At 41.0% G+C, this 22569-nt stretch overlaps 1 protein-coding gene across 10 annotated transcripts in view; it reads left to right on the plus strand.

Moving 5' to 3' along the window:
- UNC5D (unc-5 netrin receptor D) overlaps positions 1–22569 on the plus strand; it is a 558362-nt gene that overhangs the window by 443875 nt on the left and 91918 nt on the right. For 5 of the 10 annotated variants that reach the window (XM_047717048.1, XM_047717051.1, XM_047717050.1 and 2 more), the window contains exons 5-7: positions 6345–6525; positions 7365–7532; positions 9266–9430. In XM_047717048.1, the coding sequence (XP_047573004.1) occupies positions 6345–6525; positions 7365–7532; positions 9266–9430 (514 nt within the window). The remainder of the gene's footprint in view (positions 1–6344; positions 6526–7364; positions 7533–9265; positions 9431–22569) is intronic. The other 5 variants (XM_047717055.1, XM_047717056.1, XM_047717058.1 and 2 more) reach the window with 2 other exon arrangements.

A 22569-nucleotide genomic window follows, 5' to 3' on the forward strand; every position in this document is an offset into this window, starting at 1 on the left:
ATGGTCATTCTGCCCAAATCTGCCAAATGGTAGAGATGGCTGAGCACAGTTGTTGCCAACAAGTTTCTCAGTTTCCGATTCTGGCCCTGCCATTGACTATGTATCTAACGCTGGGCAAGGTATCCTTGGGTGCTGACTCGGTTTAGTTAGCCCCTGATCAGGTAGAACGAATTCCTCTGCTTTCTCTCTGTTTTCTCACAGAAGTCATCACATTTGTTATTTTGTAAGGTGGGCACTTCACAGAAAGTTTGAGATGTTTCATAGGGAATGACCACATTGGGAACTGCTATGCCCTTCTAATATTTGCCTGGCTCTTCCTCTCTTACTCCCTAATGTAGTCTTTCTCTCCACTGTGTCCTATGGGCTGTCCTTCCCAAGCCATCCCTAGTTGTAGTAGGAAGAAAAAAAAATGATTACTCTTATATAATTTATACTTGGAGCAAATACATAAAATTCAACATAAGACCATTATGAAGTGGCTCCCAGAATATATTTAAGAACAACTTCGATAGGGGCTCCTGAGTGGTTCAGTGGGTGAAAGCCTCTGCCTTTTGCTCAGGTCGTGATCCCAGGGTCCTCAGATCGAGCCCCGCATCGGGCTCTCTGCTGAACAGGGAGCCTGCTTCCCCTCTCTCTTTCTGCCTGCTTCTCTGCCTACTTGTGATTTCTGTCTGTCAAATAAATAAACAAAATCTTAAAAAAAAAAAAAGAACAACTTCACTAACAATGTCTGTGTTCTGTATCATATCTGCACTCAACTCCAGGATCTAAAGCTAGGATATCATTCTCCTTTGACCCTCACAGCGCAGCTTGAAGTTTTATTATATGTCTGTATGTATAGCACACCAGTCTCTAAATTTGTAATCACATCAATTTGAGATAGAAAATGTACTTTAAAAATAAATAAATAAAGATTAAAATCTTAAAAAAAAATGTATTCAAGAGATGCCATTGAACATCCTTGGAAGTAGGTTCTGTGAAAGAGGTAAGAATATTTAAAACATTGTTCATATTCTTAAGGAACATGCCACTGAGTCATTTTCAGAAAGAAGATGATCACAGGCAATGAGTAAATGGAGAACCTTCATAAGTCATAAATCTGAGTTTACATCTATAATACATATGAACAACTCAATTTCGTAACCAGTCTAGCAAATCCTGACAGAAGATTGGAATTGGCAGAGAGGTACATGATATCAATAAATGGTCCTCACTGGCATTTTCTCTGGGATATTAAGGAAAAATTTCAGGGTGATGCCATCTAGAATTCAAAGGAGAAGTGGTTTGGGATCCTGCATAGGAAGAGAGCTGGCCTATGAAAATCGCTTTTTCTTTCTAGTCTTGTTTGTTTTGTTTAGTTTTGTTTTGTTTTTTTACATTTCTGAAAGTTTAGTAACACTGCCTTCTCATTCTTTTATGAAATATTAAGAACAAGAGCAGGGACATTAGAATTCTAGCATAATGTTTGATGGAAATATTTAAGTATAAGGTATATGTGTGTACATTCATAGATGTCTCGGACAAAAGGTCCCTAGAGGTGAAATGTTAGGTCTCACGTGAACATTTTCACCTATAACCCAGGTCTCAGATAAGGGAAGCCCCCACAAAGCATTAGTCCATTGCTCTTCCAAAGGAGGTTCCCTCCCCATCCAATTGCACCTTGCCGCCTGTTGTTGAGAAAACCTATAGGCTCATCAATTACTTATATTCGGTCCTCAGCTAACCAGAATGACGGATCAGGAACCTGCTGTCTGGCACGAAATCTAATTGTCTTTGATGGTCTGCTTTTCCAGATTTGTTTATCAACTGGAAAAATCTACAAATTGCAGACCATCTGTACATAACACTATGCTAATAGATGCAGGCATCCTGCAAATCCATAAGCTCATTACCTCTAAGTAACTAGTTTCTTCACACACACGCCTAACTGGGATTATCCATCTAAACCGCATAAGGAGAAACATGTGAAGCATTGTTTCTCCGAGGAGTGAATGCCTCTAACAACCTTCTGGACCGGTAAGCCTCTCTGTCAAAGAGATGACCTGTGAGCACGAGGTCATTTGGCTTTAGTGTTACAAGTGTCCGTTAGCCTCAAGACAGTCAATGTATTGATCCCATAATGCTAATTTGGAAAATTTGTGTTGCTTCTGTTAAGGGCTTAATGAAGGCATTCTCGGTGTCGGCAACCTCTTGTAAAATAATTTTCCAACTTAATATTCATGCCCTTATGATACTTGTCAGACATTTCCAGGAGAAAGCCTGGAGAGTGGCATATGATACATATGAACCATACCATTTTTGGATGATGGGGAGGCAGAGCTAATGGAAAGGAATTAACTTCAGTGAAGGACGCCAAGCCCCTCTATGTGGGAACGTTCACGAGTGGCCAGGAGGCTGATGGGTTGTATCCGTGGGGAAGAGGGAGTGGGTCTAGTTCCTGGATGTATTTTCTTTGGCCCTTGCAATAAATTTTTGAGCCATCGTGTTAGAATCGAGAAATATTACATGAGACTAGGTGTCCCTGGTTTTCTCATGAGAGTTGGAAGCTCTGGTTACACTGGTAGCCACCGTCTGAACCTGACTGGTGGCTGCACGAGTCATATCATCTACATTTTGTCATAAATGGTGGCCGCGTTCCCATACACCCTGACATGGAGGCTCCATACTCCAGAAATTGAAAGACCGCCATGATACTTTAAAAGCAAGAGATTTTTAAGCAAAATGAGCTCGTTATCTCTTTCATTATACTTGTGGGTTGGTTTCTTTCTTTCTTTCTTTCTTTCTTTCTTTCTTTCTTTCTTTCTTTTTAAATAGTCATGTTCTACCTCAAGTGGGAAAAACAAAAAAAACAAAACATTTTTTAAGACAAATGAGAGTGAGCTCATTCCTTTGGGGAAATGAGCAGCCCCTTGTCTTTAATATGCAAGCGATGTTCATGGATGTCTTGTACCCAGGGCCACTTCTGGGTATTTATGATACCTCCCTGGCCCCCAGGAACATTTGAGTTTGCAACTGCTGGTTTAGGGTGTTTTTTTTTAATCTTATTTATTAAACTACTCAACATTAAGAGCACTTAGCTCATCAAAAATGTTTTAAAATTTCTCTAAGTGACAAAAGCGTAAATCCAAGAGCAATTTGTCATTTTTATAAGCCCAGAAAATACCAAACTGATCTCCTCATAAAGATCCTGCCACCAGTTTAATGGATAAACTATTAGTTTACAGATGAAAAACAGTCCCACAGTCAGGAGTGTCCTAATGCCCCACTTGTTTATAGACATAATTGGATTGAGGGACCTCAGTCAGGACACCGTAAACACTTGAGTGTACCACAACGTGTATATAACTATGATATCAAATTCATCCTGTACCAGTGTTTTTTCAGACTATGAACTGGGGAGACCCAGCAGCAGACCATTGCATATGTCCATGGTCCATATGGGTGGGTAGGGGGTAGATAGCATGGTGGGGGCAACTTGTATGGTGGTACAGGTTGTGTACTGAACATCTCTGCAGGGCATGATTGACATAGGGAAGGATAAGAATGATCTCTCCTGGAGTTCTGCTAGCAGTGGCTCTGGGAATGGCCATGTTAATGCAGTGTAGGGTCCCTCGCATCTGTGGCTCCCGTACCCACTTCTTCAGCAGTTATAAGAAATTTCCTAATCTCTTTTTTCATCTTGGGCTTTCAGATAAGCATTAGACTGAGGGAAACATTCTATGGTTAAATATAAATTTGAAAACCACTGCGCCACATGGTAATTAAGAGAGATTTTTTAAGCTAAAGTGATTTTGTCAGATTACTAAATAGCTTTCCGTTGAATGTGCCACAATTAACCATCAGGAAGAAAAGGTTTCTCTTAAAACCTCTCTGAACATATTGCATTTTTCTTCCATTTCTTAAGTATATATATGTTCCTGATTTTTTTATTTTATGAATTTATGATAGCAATAAACATAATTTTGCATTTTGACTCTTTCATGTATTAGGAGCATTTTCTATGTTTTCACTAGTTGAAATCATGACTTTTCATGTCTATATAACATTAAATCCTATTGTTGCATCATGATTTATTTAAACAAAGCTCTGTTTAGCATGTGGCTTTGGCATATGTTTTCTTTCTCCCTCCCTCCCTTTCTCTACCAAAAATAATTTACTGTGTTTAGATCCTTGTTGTATCCCTAATACTTCCCTTTAGTAAATTCCTAGGATCACCATTATAAGAGCAAAAGACATTACTATCTTTAAGACTATGAGGTGGAGATAAATATTAGAAGATTAAAGCAGATAGGACAGAGTAGTGGAGCAGGAAGGGAGGCTGCTTAGGAAAAAGGTCTATTAGGCAAGACCTCTCTGAGGAGGTAACAGTTGTCAAAGATTTGAATGAAAGTGAGATTGAGCCATGAGGGTGCTTATGGGAAAGGCCTTCCAGGCAAAGGAATCAGCAAGTGTTAAGGCCCTGAAGTGGGAACTTGCTTTGAACTTTCTAGGACTGGAAGTAGTCCGGAAGGACTGGAGCAGAGGGAGCACAGATTACCTGGGTTGGGGGAGGGCGGTCATCATTAGTGCCTATGCCTCCTCCAGGCTGGGACACGACAGGGTGACCCCTTCAGGAACTCAGGCTGGTAGTCACCCTTTCCTCTTTACTTTGTGGCCCTGAACCACATTCCTTTTTCTCCTCTTCCTGATATGTAAAAGCAGTTCTCAGATCGCTTATTCTAGCTATTTTGTGTCACTTTATTTTCCAAAATTGACCTCTTAGAGGGTAGTTTTTGGATGGTGATATTTTGGTACTCTGAACTCTTGTTAATGGGGGAGTACCTGTGGTAAATTTCATCACAGAGACCAACAAATCTTTACAAAACCAAACTGTTGTACAACAGATGCCACTTGTTTATTGGAAATTAGAATTCCTTGGATTTAAACAGGAATGAGTTATCTTATTCCAAAACCAACTTTGAATCACCTGCGCTAATGGTGGGCAGGGTGTGAGGGAAAGTCCCCCAACACATTTGCTACTATGTGGTGTCTATTTGGGGTAGTCACTGCTATAGCTTTTCTGTGTTAAATTATGGTTTTGATGTGTCTGTTAAATATCTGCGTATAATATACACTGATACCTAGAGGTAAATGGTTGTTGTCAAATGAGATGCATCTAGTGCTACCAAGATGGCACTAGAGAGTGGAGATGTTGTTTAGATGTGGAAGCAGGACACAGTGAGAAGGTAGGCAGTTCAGGGGTGAAATTGGCCCTTTTGATAAAATAGGGGCACTAAGGGTGGTGAATTCTATCTAGGGGGAGGGTGACGATCCAGGGAGCAGAAGGTTCCATCTCTGTCTTCTCCAGATATCCAAGGAAAGTGACATTTGGGTTAACAGTTGGATTAGAGCAGAACTGGAAAGAGGAAAATAGGTTCTCCAGGAGCAAACTAGAGAAAGTATATCAGAGATGGGACTAGTCTGTGTTCAGAGAAGTCCTCTCTTCCAGAAGAGAAGCTGGGCCTTAAGTGTGCTGGGCATCTAACCCAGCCTAAATTGGATAATTGAAGGAGTTTTTACTAACTGATCACTAGAGAAATGTATCTCCAAGACTAGAGAACACTGAGATTTGGATTTTAATCCCTATGATTGCCCAAATCTGTATTATATTGGCCTTTATACATTATCACACCTTTTTAAAAAAAATTTTTTAATGTTTATTTTAGGAAGAGAGAGGGACAGAGAGAGCGCAAGCAGGGGGAGAGGTGGTAGGGGAAGAAGGGGAGAGCAGACTACCTCTCTGAGCACAGATCCTGGGGCAAGGCTCAGTTCCAGCACTCTGAGATCATCACCTGAGCTGAGACCAGACCAAGGGTTGGATGCTTAACCAACTCAGCCACCCAGGCGCCCCATTCCACCTTTCTTAAAATGTGTTTAAATGCAGACATTGACCTGAAACCTTGTGTGACAACATAAATATCCTCTCAGCACAAAGTTCTGCAATATGTGTTGATTTTCTGAGCTCCATATTGGACTTGTCATGGAAACATAGTCGTCATCATCAGTTTTGCAATAGAATGAAATATAATGAAATGACCTAATTGTAGTCTCCTCTTTTCCCTCTTTCATTGCCTTTTTAAAAAATGGGGTCAAAGTCAGTACATATCATGTACTAAATGAAGTAGTCATTTCCTGAATATGCCAGATTGCCTAAATAAAAGGAATGAGATATGGAAAAAATCACTGCCGTTGCTCTATATGTTAGGAATGTGTATCTCCCCCACACCAGAACTGCTCACCTAGCAATTCCAGGAAAGAGTTCTTTTTCTTTTTAATGACCAGGAAGCATTCTTTTCTTCCTATAGGTAGAGTGGCTGAAAAATGAGGAGCCCATCGACTCCGAGCAAGACGAGAACATTGACACCAGGGCTGACCACAACCTCATCATCCGGCAGGCACGACTCTCGGACTCAGGCAATTACACCTGCATGGCAGCCAACATCGTGGCCAAGAGGAGGAGCCTGTCAGCCACAGTGGTGGTTTATGGTAAGACCAGCCCAAAGGCCAGGAATGGATAGGGAGGACGGAGAGCAGAGAAGGAGAGGGATATGTATTTCATTACAACTTCGATTGTTTAGAGCTGAAAGGACTTCAGGGGTCATCCACTACTGTGGTCTCTCCTGCCTCTCCCACTTGGTGGGGGAGATGTGTTTGCTCTTCCCTCCAGTACTGGACTTCTGTGAGAGAGTGACATTTCTGATCCCTCTTTTAAAAAATTATTTTAAAAGTCGTTCATTTTCTCCCATCGTGTTTATATTTGAAAAGAAGCGAAGTGGGCAGCTTCTGCCTCCGACCCTTCCCAAATCCGGCATCCACCCCCATCCTCCCCAGACATGCTGTGGGCGCTTCCTCTACTGGCATAGGAAATCCACCAGAAACAAACATTACCATTTGCTGAATATCTCAGGTATCTGATAAAAGAACTTCCCAGCTATTTAAGTAAAGGTATTCCCTTTCACCACAGAAGAGCCCTGGGATTTATTTCTGAAGCACTTAAAGTAATAGAAATTCAAATGCTGGTATTTTCCTCCTATACTCTGGCTTTTCAAGTGCTTTGGAGATAATGCTGATGACTTCTTCCCGTTTTTCATAATTTCCCACAGAGGAAACTCTCTGGGTCCCTCTCCTATCAGATGAGTAGACAGAGGGAGAGAGACAAGCTGAGCCCCACTGTTGCCTCATGATGGAGCAGACAGTCGGGTCCGCAGGGTCTCTTGGTCCCTTTATGCCGAACTCACAACACCCGGCGCAGTGGCTTGCACATAGTAGGCAATCAGTAAAAACCTCTCTCCTTTCTTTCTCCCCTCCCCACTTTTCTCTCTCAGTGAATGGAGGCTGGTCTTCCTGGACAGAGTGGTCAGCCTGCAATGTTCGCTGTGGTAGAGGATGGCAGAAACGTTCCCGGACCTGCACCAACCCAGCTCCTCTCAATGGTGGGGCCTTTTGTGAGGGAATGTCAGTGCAGAAAATAACCTGCACTTCTCTTTGTCCTGGTGAGATATGTGTAGATTCCCTTTTTCCCTTCTGACCCACCAACACTAGTAAGCTGGTGGGAAGCACTGAGTAGAACCTTCCTTCCCAAAGTTATCCTCTCCCACCATCTCACAATGCAGCCTTTGTCCAAAATGCTGGGATAGCAAGCAACTGGGTGAGATTCCTCCATTTGGGGGCGTACATATGTTTAATATTCATTCACATGATCCTGGACACTCACCATCAACAAACCAAAGTCTTTGAAGTATTTCCATATCACCCATGTCTAGTCAGGCTAAGCCCTCCCTTCTCTCCTTGGGTTCTCCCATCGGGTGGCACTTATATGATAATGGAGATGGCGTTGTCCATGAGCACAAAGCAGGTAGCAGAAATTTGCCCCATCTTCATCACTTACCAATCAACTAACCTTCTCGGCGTTGTATTTATTTCCAGTGCAGTTGGCGGAGATCATACAATATCACAGCAATTTCTATTTTACATGTGGTCTGTGTTTGCCTTCCTTTCTGTAGAAGCTTCATTGACCAAATATGGCTCTTATAAGCTCTTTTGTTCATCTTTTACTGGCTCTAACCCAATTTCTACAATGAGGAATAGATGAGATGGAAGATGACTTTCTTTCTGGAAAGCGTATCCTCCCACTGAGAAATAAATTGATCCTGGGTCTCACATGCGTTATAAAACATTAACTCCAAGGACACTGGACTCGAGCCTCAGGTCTTTAAAATTTCAGATCTAGTTCCGCTCAGAGCTAAGCTGAGGCTCTTGCCAGCAGCTGATTCTTGGAGTTTCATTTTAAACTCGTATCCAGTAAACATTTATTGAGTGCTTACTATGTGCCAGGTACTGTGCAAGATACTTTTATACATGTAATGTCGTTTAACTCTGTGTTGTGAGTTTTATTAGCCCCCATTTGACAGAAACAGTAAAGTAAGGCTAAGGGATTGCCCAGGAGCCAATATGTGAACATAACCGAGACAAGTAGTCGGACATTTTGCTTCAAGTTCAGTATTTTTTAGGTTACCCTCTTCTCGACTCATTGCTCTAGATTAAAAATTGCACAATCTATCTTAACCCACATAAGCGTGGTTGGACTATTCCTAGGAGGTAATGGGACAATTGCCTCCAACAGCTGCCATAATCTCTAGGGTCAATTTTTAGTGGAATTAAAATCAGTTTGTTCATTTCTACATAGAGCAGCAATCTGTGACCCACGAAATTCTATTTATGTAAGTCCTGGTATCTTGGGGTTTGACTGACCTGTTTTACTTTAATACTGTCAGTATATATAGGTTTAACTTCTTATTGTTTAGGGCTTTTAGGGCTTAAAGATAGTTCGTTCTACTCTCTGTTCTGAACTGTCAACCCACAAGGAACTGATGATCACCCCCATATACTTTATCTGTCCATCTAAGAGGTACTTGGGCATGCAAGACTGGGAAAGAATGGGTAATGACATTATTAGCCACCCCAGGGGGCACTGATCTTGCAAATGCTTTCCTAAATTCAGTAACTGGTCTCCTCCTGAAATAGGCAGAGAATTACACCACCGCTTTTGTTAGTCTCTGTCTTTAGGAAAGAAACTATGGAGAGAAGATAAACAGAATTTTTTTTTTTTTTTTTGTGGTAGTGATTTCTTTAAAATCCAGCTATAAGAACAACAGCAGTCCTGGGGTGAGTCTCCTGAGAGCTGCCCGCGTCATTCTAATGGTGGTTCCTTTTGTTTCCCTTGAAGTGGATGGGAGCTGGGAAGTGTGGAGCGAATGGTCGGTCTGCAGCCCAGAGTGCGAGCATTTGCGGATTCGGGAGTGTACGGCCCCACCCCCAAGGAACGGGGGCAAATTCTGTGAAGGGCTAAGCCAGGAATCTGAAAACTGTACAGATGGTCTCTGCATTCTAGGTAACACCTTCTGTTTCACATTTTCAGTGTTTGTCCACAACATGGAAAGAAATGTCATGACCATTCATTTGCTCAAACACATGAGCAGAACGTGAAATCATTCTCTGAGAGCAAAAAAGAAAACAAGTGAGAAGAGTAGAAAAAGTGATCCAATACATTTTTAGTAGTGACAGGGTCATTTTAAATATTGTCTCACTGTTACTTCCTTAAATGTGCGTACTTCTAATCTAACCAATAATGGTTTAAGAGAACTGATTTCAGAAAGTGGTTAACATTGCTTTTTAGCTCAGCAGTTCTTTTCTTTCACTAGCCACCATTTTGAAGTTTGGTGACATTCTGTTACTGATCACCATATGCTTTTATTGAGGCCAAGAATTTCGCAGTACTGTAAAGCATTTATTTATTATATATTTTGTATTTTATAAATTTTGTATTACATATATTTACTATATATTTTTTACTGTTATATATATGTATATATATACTATATTTATATTTTAATAATCTCCAGAGACCATGGTTCTGTGGCAAAGGACATGTATTGTGACCGTTACCTTACAAATGGAGGGAAGGAATGACCCTTGAGGAGATGGGTGGTTTTGTACCAAAATAAAATGTCTAGTTCAAAACTCCCAAGCCTCTGCTCTATTCCTAAGGTTATAATATCACCATCTCCAGGTGACAGTCTGACCGGGTAAGAAAGTATGGGAGGAGCAAAGCATCACATACAGGTTTTACTTTGGTGCTATCCCCTATACGAGCTTTGTGACCTGGTCATGTCACCCAACCGCTTAATTCCTCTCTGTAAGTATCAAAAACTCTGTTATTGGCAAGACTAAATGATAAAAGAATATATGTGAGTATTTCATGGCACAGAGTAAGTGCTCAGTAAATACGAATCCCTTCTTCACTTGCCAACTCAGATGAGCTAAGGTGTGTTGACTTTGCTTTTAGGTCCTTAAGAAACAGGAGATTCGGGACACATTTATTCTCTAGAACTAAGTAGCCTTCCTGGAAGATAGCCAGCAAAAAATAATATAGCTCAATAGTTGGTCATCTTTTCAGGAATATGTGTTGCTATTTAGGAAAATGACAGTATGAAGGGAATGTCTGAGTTGGACTTACTTTTCTGCACTGGCATGATTGGATAGCCTTCTGAGCAAGGATATTCAAACATGCTGTTGTATTCTCACAATAAATCTATGTGCTTAAAACATTAGCGAAAATGATTACTACTTTGAAACGACCACTTATTGATGTCCATAGTGCCTTTATTTTCTCAACTCCAAGTACTAAAGGCCCCACAGGATTCAGTGCCAGGAACTGTATCAGAAGCGGTCTGTGAGGGCAGAGCCATGCTCTCTAGTTTTCCAACCACTGGCCTTCCTCTGAACACCTTCTCTCTCCAAAAATGTAAGGAAATTTAACACAAACTCGGTAGCAAGAAGTTTAAGGAAATGTGTTTTTGACCATCCTTGACTACCACCACATTTTCTGAAATAGACCTTTGAGGTCTATTTTTTAACCCAGAGCCATATATTTTGATACAGTTAGGACTGTGAATCTTGGCTGTCTTCTAAAGAACCGCTGACAGCATAACTCTTTGGCTACTGGCTGAATTTTAGATGATCATAGTAATAACCCTCTCTATCAACCATCGATGAGATGTGCACCTGGGGGAAATCTGTGGCTAAAACTTGGTCTTCGAGGTACTGCTGGAAGCAATCGTTAGCCCTTAAGGGAAGAAAGAATTGTCAGATATGTGAATATTATCTATTCACGCTTGCACTGTGGTACACAGGCATTTGTCATTTGAGTAAGAGTTCTCTTTAGAGCTGAAAGGAATTACCAGTCCTTAAAGTGTCCTGGTCAACCTAGACTTCAAGTCTCAAATTTGAAAGCTGTATAAACACATACACACGCACCCCTTAATACATATATACCTTATTAAATTATAAATTATATAAATTATAAATATATATTTTATATGTACTTATATGTATTTCCTTATATTATATATAACATTTATATATAATAAACTATAAATGAGCCATATATGGAAATGGCTCATTTGATTATAAAAGCCAGCAAGTCCAAAATCTTTAGAGGCAAATGTCTCAGTTCAAAGACAGTTAGGCAGGAGAATTCTCTTACTCCGGGCATGGTTGTGCCTTAAACTGAGCTGGGCTTTGGCTCACCCACATCACGGAGGGCAGTCTGCTTTTCTCAGTCTGCCAATTTAAAAGTTGACCTCATCCCAAAACACTCGCACAGCATGATTTTCAACCAAATACTTGGGCAGCTGATGGCCTAGTCAAGTTGACCCATAAAATTAATCACCACAGATGCGTATTTACTTGTGAAGTTCCAGAGCTTTGTTCTGCCACTAGAGTGGGTCACGGCCATAGTTGAGGTGGTTGCTTGAAGCAGTCCTTTCGTTTATGGAATGAACCTCTCTGTAGACATTGGCCATGTATGGTTTAGTCACACATGTATAGTTTAGTGCGTTTTTGGTTTCTGTTTTCCTATAGTGGAAATAAAATCACTAGGGAGACGAGGAACCTTGGAATATGTCCGGCATTGGAACTAAGATCACTGTGAAGTCCTGCCATGAGTTTAAAATGCTGTGAGCCTTTCCCCTCTGTACATTCCTCTGTTGTCTACTAAAGCATGGTTTTCTAGCATCCTTAGCCTCCATCTTATGCTTATTGAGATGTCAGTCAGATATGATCAGAGACTCTTGATGGCTACAATGACTAAGCATTTTGAGGGTAAAAGAAGAAAGCCTCTGAAATCGTAGAGGTGAATAAGATCTATTTTTATATCAGTGGAAAAGTGTGTGTTTATATGAGCCCAACACCTGAACATAGAGAGTGGCTACCAGTGTCAACAAACATGGATTCCATTTTACCATCTCTGCAGGAAGCAATGAACAGCAGTCTAGTTAAATGATGCCAACATCACCGCACGTGTCACTGGTAGTCTGCCATAGTGCTCTTGGTAAAACGAGCTGTTTCAGCAATGAGGGCCGGATTTGATTAAAATAGCATCGGGCAACAGCTTTCTGGAGCAGGAGCTTTGCAAAGGATCTAGGTCATGTTACAGTTGGGGAATCTCCTTCATTCTGATTTTTTTTTTTTCCCCTTTCATGCCAAACATGACCTTAAAGCAATTCCTCAGTTCCCAACTTCTCTTGGAGGCTTAACAATGGCGCTGCTGACTCTTAGATGACCTACAATTCTTAGATTTTATTTAGTTTTCAACAGAGTATCTGGACTTGCTGGTTGTCCCTGAAGGCTGCATTTTTCCTAGAGATGGAGCTGCCAGCTCTGAATGATCGCTTTAATATTTGGGTGTGATTGTTGCTTGGTCAGTTGTGACTGGTGCACAGAACCTTAGTGTTATGCTATCACAGACAACCACACCTAAATGCTTTCCACAAGAAAATAAATGCCCAAGACTGGTGAGAGTAAGATCAGGCAATCTTTGCCAATAACAGTCCGAGGATCCAAATTACAAGCTAAACTATATATCCACTGCTTTTATGCTAGCGCATTTCTCTTCCAGAAAGATAATTTTGTGGTATGATTATCAAACTTCTAAGCTTAAGCACCAGCCTCGGGTAGTTTTCTGACCAAGGCTCTTTCTACTTGGTGAACCTAGTGGCTTCTGTGCTGGGAGGGTTGCAGCCAGAAGTCAATAAAAGGTGCATGCCTCATTGACGGGAACAGAGGGTGAAATTGGTGGGGTGTTAAGCTTGAACCTGAGGAAAAAGAGAAGCCTGTTCCCTCTCCCTCTCTTCTAGCAGATAGAAAACGAAGGGCTGTGGCTTGAGAAGATTAAATCGGTCTGCTTCAGAGGAGATTAGTGCCTAGCTGTGTCATGAGACTGAAGCCAGAGGAATGCCATGGGGGTCTGAAAGAGAGAGGAAATCTTTAAGGCTGAGCTACCTGGTAGCTAATCCGTCCTTGTCAAAGATGTGAGATAGGTCAGTTCAACATTGACAGCTCAGAAAACCAAAGTATCAGTTGAATGCTGGTTTGGTTTCATTTCTGATGGGTATATTGATAGGAAAAGTTTGAATAGGCAGTTTGGAAACAAAATCAAGGATAAAGACATCTGTACAGCAGAGGGTTCAAGTAAATATCCCCAAGCTACCTCTAATAATCTAACCACATTGTCTATTGAATGATCCGCTAAAATGACCTAAAGGAAGCTCCTGAAAAGGTGAGCCTGTAATCGCATCAAAGAAAAGGCTGACTTGGTAAGCATTTTCTCTTGGACCATTCTGAGCTTTATTGTTATCCATTACAGTAATTACCTGGGTCCCTTCCCGGTCTTTCCTAGGGCACAGAAGAGGGAGAATTTTCATTCTGGGTTAGCTCAGTGAGTCCAAAACAACTTTTTTTGCTAGTGGTTTACAGAATGCCTACTTTTTGTATATAGGATTACAAAGGGTGAGTTTCCCTTTACCAAAACAAAACCCATCCTTTTCTTTCCTTCAGGCAGAAGAGTCCAGAATACCTACTTGACTCATTCTTAAACTTTGTGTTGGATAAGTTCGTATTTGAGAGCCAGCTGCACTGCACAATTGCTTAATTACAGCATAAACTTTACATAGCAAAAGGAAAATGGCGCCAGTAGGATAACATGCTAGCACAGTGCATTCTTAAGTTGTCAAGAAGTTAAGTACTGCCTGCTAATTCTCCCAAGTAGTTTTAATATTAAAAACCCATTTCCATCCCATTTATAGTACATAGTAGGTTTTCCTTCTTACACAAAGGTTTTTCCTTGAAATAACCAACAGCTGTCTTTCTGTATAACAATTGATTAATTCAGAGTTGCCTTCATGTATATTGCATAGCAGAAGTGGAAATAATATTGCAGACCCACAGGAGTAATAAGAATGTAGATTTGGACACATATGGTATCATTAGCAGCTTAGCAACAATCTCTCCCCCATGCCCCAGTAAACACTTACCCATTATGGGACCCAATAAGAAAGCCTGTGAGTAACAAGCTTTAATGAGACAGAGTGGAGTGCCTCATGACTAAAGTTTCCAGTGTGCTTAATTAAAAAAGAAAATAAAGCAGAGATATCTCAATACTCATGTGTTTTAGTGAAAGCAGTTTTTTAATTCTATAAGGCTAAAACTGTCATTTTTGTGTCATGTCCTGAGTGGAATGGAGCATAAAGAAGATAAAGAATAAACCATATCCAACAAATTACCATAAAATCTCTCCCCTTTGTTATCCATCCATTATAGACTTCTCTACTTTTAGCCTTGTTAATAAAAAGATAAAGACATCTGATCATTTATCTAGCATAATCTTCCTTCCAAGTAAAGTTTGGCTTTCATCCATTGGTCTGTGATGGATGTATATTTTGTAAGTCATTAAAAATCTATGACCCTTCTTATTAACTGGTTTTAAAACACTTAACGTGCCTTTTTCCATCTAGAACAGTTTTCTTCTGTCATCACTTTCTCTTTAGTTCTTTATAGAGCTACACGCTACATATACATAGTCATGACAGAGGAACCTAGGGAAGAATTTCTCTCCCAACTAATTGAAATCAAGGCAACTATTGTACCTGTCTGTCTCTTCCATCCACCTTTTCCTGTCCCATGCCCCACCCACATATTTCAATGTGTACTTTTATACTATGTGTACATTGTTTTGGTGGAATTGGACAGAATGTGCTACACATGCTTCAGAAACATCTCTGAAAGATTGTTTATCTCAGGCACATCTTGTTAACTTGGCTCATTTTATGAGCACAATTGAAATAAAACACCTCCACTGTAAATAGGAAGGACTATAAAATTAAATTTGGGCAGCTGGAAAGCAGGATACATTACCTCCAGATCATATTACTTAGATTGGAAAAAACAAAAACCCAAGAAAAGTAAACAGATAAGAACAGATCCCCATGGCAGCGTGAACTTGAGACATCCCATTAGAAAACTTACAAACATTTCTGAAGGAAGTGAAATTTCAGCCACAGAACCAGATAGTTGGTGGGAATGCACATCCATAACAAAGTAAATAGAAATATTTGTAGAAGCCATACCCAAGAAGCCCAGGGAAGTCATCAGCACTGACCTGGGACTGATTGTCGAAAGGTACAGAAGTTGAGCTCATGGAGGCCAACCCAGGATGGTGAATCTGGCATTCAGAGCAGAGGCTGAATAGCCTTCAAAGGTTCTCTGTGATTCTCAGTTGAAACTGGTTATTCTGCTTTTCAAAGATTAGAAATGGACCTGAAGCTTGGATTGAAAGAAATGGATGAGCCAAGCCTAGTAAATCTGGACATTTATCCTGTAGGTGAAGAATAGGTTGAAGAGTCAGGGCTCTGGGGTCAGACTGCTTGAGTTTGAATTCTAATTACAGTCCTATGAGCAAGTAATTTCTCCAAGCCTAAATTTACTCCTCTGTAAAACAAAAGCTTGAATAGTATCAGGGCACCTGGGTGGCTCCGTCGTTACATGTCCAATTTCAGCCCAGGTCATGCTCTTGGGTTGGGAGATCGAGACTCACATTGGGCTCCACGCTAAGTGAGGAGAGTGCTTGTCCCTCCCTCCCTGCTCGCTCGCTCACTCTCAAATAAAATCCTTATATATATTTTAGGGGCGCCTGGGTGGCTCAGTGGGTTAAAGCCTCTGCCTTCGACTCAGGTCATGATCCCAGAGTCCTGGGATCGAGCCCCGCATCGGGCTCTCTGGTCAGCGGGGAGCCTGCTTCCCTTCCTCTCTCTCTGCCTGCCTCTCTCCCTATTTGTAATCTCTGTCAAATAAATAAATAAAATCTTTAAATATATATATATATATATAATTTTTTTTTAAAGTTCTAATAGTGCCTGTTGAAAAGGGTTCTTTTTGAGGAGGAGATGAGCTAATCCGTGTAAGGCATCCACAGAAAGTGCTCCATTTGTGAAATTATCATGTGTGTGTCTTCTAGGGAAGGAATTCCTGTGGCAGAAAAACTATGTTTTCCTTATTCTGCTAAATATTGACACTATGACACTTTAGATATTTTCTTAAAACATTTCCTAATATAGCTGATGAATATAGTATATGTAATGAAATAAAACATACTTGTCATTAAAATCTATGAAATACAAATTGTGTCCTTTATACCATCCGGTTCTGATTGCTAGTTGTGGGAAAATAGAGTTTAGGAATCATGATTTTTTTTTTAAGACTTATTTATTTGAGAGTGAGAGACACAGAGCTTGTGAGCAGGGGAGAGGCAGAGGGAGGAGAGGGAGAAACAATCTCAAGCAGACTCCCACTGAGCATGGAGCTTGTCCCAGAGCTCCATCCCAGGACCCTGAGATTATGACCTGAGCCAAAATCAAGAGGCAGACTCTCAACCCACTGAGCCACCCAGGGGCCTGAGAATCATAATGATTCTTAAACGCTGTGTCAAACCAGAGATTGAGTGTCCTTTCTCAGAACTTTCTGAACAGCTGAACAGAGAGCTCTTCATCTTCCAGTCTCCCTTTGCAGGTGGAACTTGGTCCTGAGGAGGAGAGAGGTGATTTTTGAGGTCCCAACCAGGTCTAAAATTCTATGATTCTCACCAGTAATTCAAAGTCACTTAAGGGGAAGGCCACAGAGAGGGGCCTGGATGATCCCGCATGAGAGAATCAGTCCTCACAATATCGACTGGGGAATTAGATAGGTTTCCTTCACGTTATAAAATACACCTGTTCTGACCACCTCCTCAGAAAATCAGTTTTTATAAAGTGAGTCCTAATTTTTCCAACACAAAATCAAAAATTCTTTTTCTCTAGAAAAGAATTCCAGCATACACACTATGAGACTGTATATACAGATTCCAGAATTACTGAACTGTTGCCAACCATTCTGGATTAATATTTGTTACATGTCTGGTACTTCCCTTATTCTGCATTCCCACATCTGAAAATTAGCAATTTTGCCATATTTTTCCATATTTTAAAAAAATACTTGCTAGGTTTGGTTTATCAGTAACTATGGGTGTCCAAGGTCCTTTTTTGGAAGTTTCCAAAAATTTGGCTTTCTGGCATGTAAAATAAACTCTTTCCATGTCATTAGTAGTGTGAATCCAGATTCTACCTCTGCAGTATATCTAATCGGGGTTCAACAGTACACAACTCTGGGTAAGAAATATTAGTCTAGACTAGAGGAAGATTTAATGCCTGAGATCATGGAGTGGTCCAGCTATAAAAGAAATGGCAAGAACCTAATCAAGGAAGTGATTTAAAACAGAGGAGAGAATTCAGTGGCCTCTGGGGTGTACTACCAACATGCATTAATAGAGAGGAAACTTCTTTGTGTTGACTCTACCTTTTCTCCTTAAATTACATATGTTTGCATCTCTTCAAGGTCATGGAGAAAGGTAATACCTAAAATGAAGATGTTAACATCATCAGCAGACATCCTCATCACCCTGGCCTTCCCCTTTCTCCAGAGAAGTGTCAGTATCAGAGTAAGAAAAGACCTGGCTTTGCATACATGTGTTTGCCAGAGGACAGTGTGAGTGTTCAGTGGAGTGGAAAATTGCCAAGATCACTGAGAAAGAGATCACGGGGTAGTAAAAAGGGCTCAGAATCAGGAATAGGGAGTCCTGGGTCTTTGTTCAGTTGTTTTGTTAACTAACATGTGACCTTGAGCAAATCTCTCCGGATTCTGTGCCTTGCATCCGTATCTATTAAAAAGAACAGGTTGGGGGCACCTGGGTGGCTCAGTGGGTTAAGCCTCTGCCTTCGGCTCAGGTCATGATCTCAGGGTCCTGGGATCGAGTCCCCCATCGGGCTCTCTGCTCAGCAGGGAGCCTGCTTCCTCCCTCCCTCCCTCTCTCTCTGCCTGCCTCTCTGCCTACTTGTGATATCTCTCTGTCAAATAAATAAATAAAATCTTTTAAAAAAATAAATAAAAAGAGCAGGTTGGGCAAGATGATTTCTAGGTTTCATCCCATGATAAAAACATGAAATATTATAATTTTATATCTTAAATGTAGCTTGCATATACATATATGTATGTATGTATATTTCATAGGTAATTTTCAATAGCTTATGGTTAATACATGTGTGCATATAAAATATGAAAACAATACCATAGGCATGTCAGTGCTTTCAGATACTTGTTTTTTAGCCAGTTTTGAGGAGAAATTTTGTTTGTATGTAAAATTGGCCATTTGGAGGACTATCCAGCAGCATCAGGGAGGACAACTTCTACATATGAAACAAAGGTAAAACCAGGTCAGCCTCACCTAGAAAATGAATCAGCAAATCAGTCCTCTAGCATTCCATTTCAATTCCTTCACTGAAAGGCTACAATATCCTATGAATTCATATAGACCTTAGGGAATTTATGGACCCTGATTTTGTATTCCACAAAAACTTGTTGAAGTATTCAACAAATACTTATCAAGAGCCTACTACATTCCATTTACTGTTCTAAGGACTGGGAATAGGTGGGAAAACACAGAGATAAACTACATGCAAGTCACTCCGTCTATAATGGTAGGAACACGTATGGCTAGCATAGGGACTGATGAAGCTTAAAAAAATGTACAAGTTGGGACACCTGGGTAGCTCAGTTGGTCACGTGTCTGCCTTGGGCTCAGCTCATGATCCCAGGGCCCTGGGATGGAGCCCTGCGTCAGGCTCCCTACTCAGCAGGGAGTCTGCTTCTCTGGCTTCCCCTGCTTGTGCTTGCTCTCTCTCTCTCTCTCAAAATAAATAAAATCTTTTTTAAGAAATGTACAAGTCAAGGTTTCCTCACAATTTCTCATTAAGCAAAATTTTTTTAAGGCAGGACTGATACCCGATCTCTATCAATTGCTGAGTATTTTCTTAGCAACTGGTAAATAGTGATTAAACAACCACCCTCCTGAATCATATCCCTGTCCATTCCCTACCCACACTTCCCTATGATCCAACAGCAAAAGGGACAACTCTGGACACAGCAGGAAGCCACACGACCCTATGTCAAGGCCAGCACTTAATTGTAGAAGGTTTTTAATTTTATTATGTTCAGTTAGCCAGCATATGTACATCGTTAGTTGTTGATGTGATGTTCAACAATTCATTAGTTGCATATAACACCCAGCGCTCATCACAACACGAGCCCTCCTTAATACCCATCACCCGGTTATGCCGTCCCCCCACCCCCTTCCACTCTGTAAAAGGCAAAAGATTTATACGATCTGAAGAGAAACCAGAGCATGCCCCCTCCATTCTGGAAACTTCAGTTTGTTTCCTGGACTCCAGAGTCTCTCATGGTTCATCTCCCTCTCTGATTTCTTTCTGTTCAGCTTTCCCTCCCTTCCACTGTGGTCCTCTGAGCTATTCCTTATGTTCCACGTATGAGTGAAACCATATGATAATTGTCTTTCTCTGCTGGACTTACTTCACTCAGCATAATCCCCTCCAGTTCCGTCCATGTCGATGCAAATGGTGGGTGTTCATACTGATGGCTGAGTGATATTCCACTGTATATATGGGCCACATCTTCATCCATTCATCTGCTGAAGGGCATCTTGGCTCTTTCCACAGTTTAGCTATTGTAGACATGGCTGCTATGAACATTGGGGTGCCTGTGCCCCTTCTTTTCACTAAATCTGTGTCTTTGGGGTAAATACCCAGTAGCGCAATTGCTGGGTTATAGGGTAGCTCTATTTTTAATGTCTTGAGGGGGGTTTTAGATTTTTAAAGAATTTAGATATCACTCCTGCCTTAAGGTAAAGAAAGTAATCATCAGGACCTTAACCAATAAGTTAATTCCTTAAATTTATATTATCTGAACCGTGTTTTGTTTTGAATGTGTGTGTATTCCTATTGTGGTTGGAAGGGAGGGAATCAAAGCAAATTAATTTATTGGATAGGAAAAGGATTTTAATAGACATCTTCCCTTGGAGCTGAGTTAGAAACATTGCATTTTATTACTTTGAGGCCAATTTCTGATAAAGTCTTTGTGGACCCGTGCTTAGAAGTGTTTGCAGCGACTCAAGAGCATATTTTACTCTGTTTATCACAAAAGAACTAACACAGAGAACCAGTGGGAATGGATAGAATTTCATAACTAAGATGGTATGGATTCTAGAAATTCAGATGATCTCCCTCAAAAATGAAATATGCAAATGCTCCTTGTGAACATGGTCATTATGGACACTGACTTGTCTGAGTTTAGAAAATGCAAAGGGCATTTCTATAAAGAGACCTCAGATTTGAAAGGTGGGGGGAAGACGTCGCCTCCTAATTGCACACTAATCATGTGCTTTGACTGAGAGCCAATTCTGGAAGGTCACTGTCAAGAGGAGTTGACAAGAGGAGCTCTCTGTTGTGTACCTGTCTGACCTACCCTAATTAACATGATGGGATCTGGAACAATTTGTAGGTAGAAGATGTCCCTAGAGCTGTTTTTATTTACTAATAATGTATCTCGGGCCTTCTGACTTTTTATTCAGGTGGATGTTTTTGCCATTCAGTCCCAGAATGTCACTAATTACCCAGATACCTCTGGCCAGCAGGGAAATGCTAGGAAAAATCTCTAAAACCCTCGTGTTTTCAGCATTTGTCCTCTACAGATGTGCTCAGAGTGCATTTTCAAAGGAGCAGTAGATGTTGGAATAGTCTGTACAGGCTGGGTAGGGGTGAGGATAGGAGGGATGGGTGAAGAAGCAAGAATTGAACGAAGCCAGTAATGTGTGTCCGCAGTCTGGTCTCTAAAGTGTAAGTTCTGACCAGTATCTTTGAAATGAACCAAAACCAAAACGCAGCGAGGAAGTTAAGAACTCGAAAGAGTGGAAACCAGAGATGGGCTCTGTTTAATGCTCTTTTGGTTTTTCTGTGGTTTTGATCTTTGGAAGAGTTGGAGGAACACAGGGCTGGTGGTGGTATCTATGTGTTCTACTGCCTACAGGAACTTTCAGCTTCAAGAGGAGAACAGAATAGACCCCCTCTTGTAATCTTCAGGGTTTGCCTGACATATTCAATTGCAGTGGTGTCGCCAGCGCAAAGCCGGCTTTGTGTTTATCTAATTATCTGCCAGAGCTAATATAAGGCAGATCTGGCAGGCCCTGGGATTTCCTGCAGCCTTGGCTAGCATTCAGAGAGCATAACACTCGTCCTTAATTATTTCTAGTTATGGGAGGGAGCAAAAGCATGAACAAATTAAACACATTGGTAATCAATAACATCAACTTCTTTTCAACCAATCAGTAAATAATCAAGCAAATTTCCTTTTTCCTCTGTTTTTCTTGCTGTGATTCTCTGGTTGCAGTGCCAATTATTCATGAGCGAATCATTTAAATATGATTTATATGTTAGGGACCCATAATTGACCATGATTAAACAGTAAAGTAAATCAAATGAACAGTTCCAAAGTATACATCTGGAAAAAAAAAAATCACATTGTATTTTTTTTTTTTTTTTTAAGTAAGCCCTACACCCACTGTGGGTCTCGAACTCACAGGCCTGAGATCGAGTCTCATGCTGTACAGACTGAGCTAGCCAGGCACCCCCTCCCACATTGTATTGTAGTGACTATAAGTAAGATAAACTGTCCAGAGAGGTGTGACATTCCTGTTAGCAGAGTAATCACGAAAAAGATCATGAATGCCTCAGAAACTGATCTGTGCCTGAGAAATAGGACATTTTTACATAGGAGAGAGAAGGGTCTCCTAAAGAGAGTCAGTAACACTGAGGTGAGCCTGGAGAGCTCAGGGATTGACTGGACTGGAGCTTAGATTGGTGTTCAAGTGCTACAGAAATGAAGTCACTTTTTTTTTTTTTAATTTATTTGACAGAGAATACAAGTAGACAGAGAGGCAGGCAGAGAGAGGAAGGAAAGCAGGCTCCCTGCTAAGCAGAGAGCCCGATGCAGGGCTCGATCCCAGGACCCTGGGATCATGACCCGAGCCGAAAGCAGAGGCCTTAACCCACTGAGCCACCCAGGCGCCCCATGAAGTCACTTTTGATATGGTGGGACCAGTTCATAGAAGACTGGAAAGGCGGGCAGAGCATTTGGCCGTGACTTGAAGGCAATGTGGAATCAGGGTTGACTCCTGGGTGCTGATGCTAGAGAATTATTCTACCGAATACAAAAATAGCTAGAGAATGACTGAGAAAGGAGGCATGACTGTTCTAC

This window comes from Lutra lutra, chromosome 2 (genome assembly GCF_902655055.1).
Source record: "Lutra lutra chromosome 2, mLutLut1.2, whole genome shotgun sequence".
NCBI lineage: Eukaryota > Metazoa > Chordata > Mammalia > Carnivora > Mustelidae > Lutra > Lutra lutra.